The sequence below is a fragment of the Atta cephalotes genome (genome assembly GCF_000143395.1).
Source record: "Atta cephalotes unplaced genomic scaffold scaffold00083, whole genome shotgun sequence".
Taxonomy (NCBI): Eukaryota; Metazoa; Arthropoda; class Insecta; order Hymenoptera; family Formicidae; genus Atta; species Atta cephalotes.
The window spans coordinates 574739-576240 of NW_012130147.1; the positions used below are offsets into that span (position 1 = coordinate 574739).

The 1502-nt window shown below is 25.5% G+C and overlaps 1 protein-coding gene across 1 annotated transcript in view; it reads right to left on the reverse strand.

The window, feature by feature from the left end:
• Positions 1-1052: 1052 nt before the first annotated feature.
• Positions 1053-1502, reverse strand: part of LOC105624630 (endonuclease G, mitochondrial) — a 2216-nt gene continuing 1766 nt past the window's right edge. Inside the window, exon 5 of the mRNA XM_012205987.1 lies at positions 1053-1151. Within this exon, the coding sequence (XP_012061377.1) occupies positions 1053-1151 (99 nt within the window). The remainder of the gene's footprint in view (positions 1152-1502) is intronic.

Below are 1502 nucleotides of genomic sequence, written 5' to 3' on the forward strand. Positions count from 1 at the left end.
TTGCCTGTTTTTGCAAGAATTAGTCTTAAATATCGTCGAGCAGCGACATATATTCTGACTTATTATTATAAAGAAACATGGATAGTGTAGTATTTCCGATGTGAACATAAAAAAGAAAAATTCTTCACGCGCACGGAAAAACTCGCATTATCACCGCGTCTGTTAATTTTGTACATAGATATAGCTCGTAAGATAAAAAGATTATTAACGACTTTATCACATTTAGGATTTTATATGACTATTAGATATTTAATGATAACAAACGTATTAATCGATACGTACTTATACTACCACGACCAAAGTAGCGACGAGGCGATATCTTATAAGATTTTATCTTGCGATTTTATAAGCGTTTGATTCTTCACTTATAAAGCATTTGTGTTCAAGACTGAGTTCCCAGCGTTTGAAATAAGAAAAATAAAGAAAATCCAGATGTATATACCGAATACATGTATATATACATTCCATATTTATATATTCAACAAAACTAAATTTGTATTAATTATATCCTTTTTATTCAATTTTTGTTATTTTGTCCAAATATGTATAAATTGTCTGAATATGTATAGTTCAAATAACTATTCCGTTTCTATTCATTTTAAAACGCTATCATGTAAAATTATTTATACGCATAATTTTTATTTCACAGTAAATATAGTATATCTATATCTAAATCTTCGACATAAGAGTCGAGAGAATAAATACGGTAGACTTGAGCGCGTTTTATTCGGTATAAACGATTCGAAAATATACAGTACATTGCGTTACACAATTAAATATAGCGATTCCAAGCGGACGACTAAATGTACAAAATCAATAAACGCATATGTAAACAAACGAATTGACGCATCAACAAATATCTTTATTCGATAAAATAAAATATAAAGCAACTAAAACAATATATAGTATACATGATAATATAAAACTTTTAAAATTATGTACAATAAATTAAAAAATAATGGACTAGATTTAAATATACATATGTGTGATGTGTCAGAAAATAAAACTCTTTACAATCTGAATAAGAAAAGGGAATGGAGCAGTCGTCAAATTCAGCTTATGTTCTTGCCATTCACTTTGTTTAATTTATTTCGTGAAATTTTATCGAAGAATAAAAGTCCGGCGGCGCGTTCAATGCTGTCTGGTGGTACCTGTTAAAAAAATTGATCAAATTTTTTATAATATAAATCTATTATCTTTTGTTATACTGAATAAATTTAATACATCACTTATTTTTTACACTTGTATAATTATTCTAATACGTTTAGTTGTAATAATCTTTTCTATTATAATTAATAAGCAATGTATTGGCAATTTAATTATGTTTATATTGCTATACACTTAAATATATATTTATAATTTTTATATATACAGAATGTGTGAAAACTACAATTTTTAATATCTTTTATATTTTATATATATATATATATATATATATATATATATATATATATATTAGTTTAGTAATACTATAATAGTAGTACGCGCTATTATACTATACG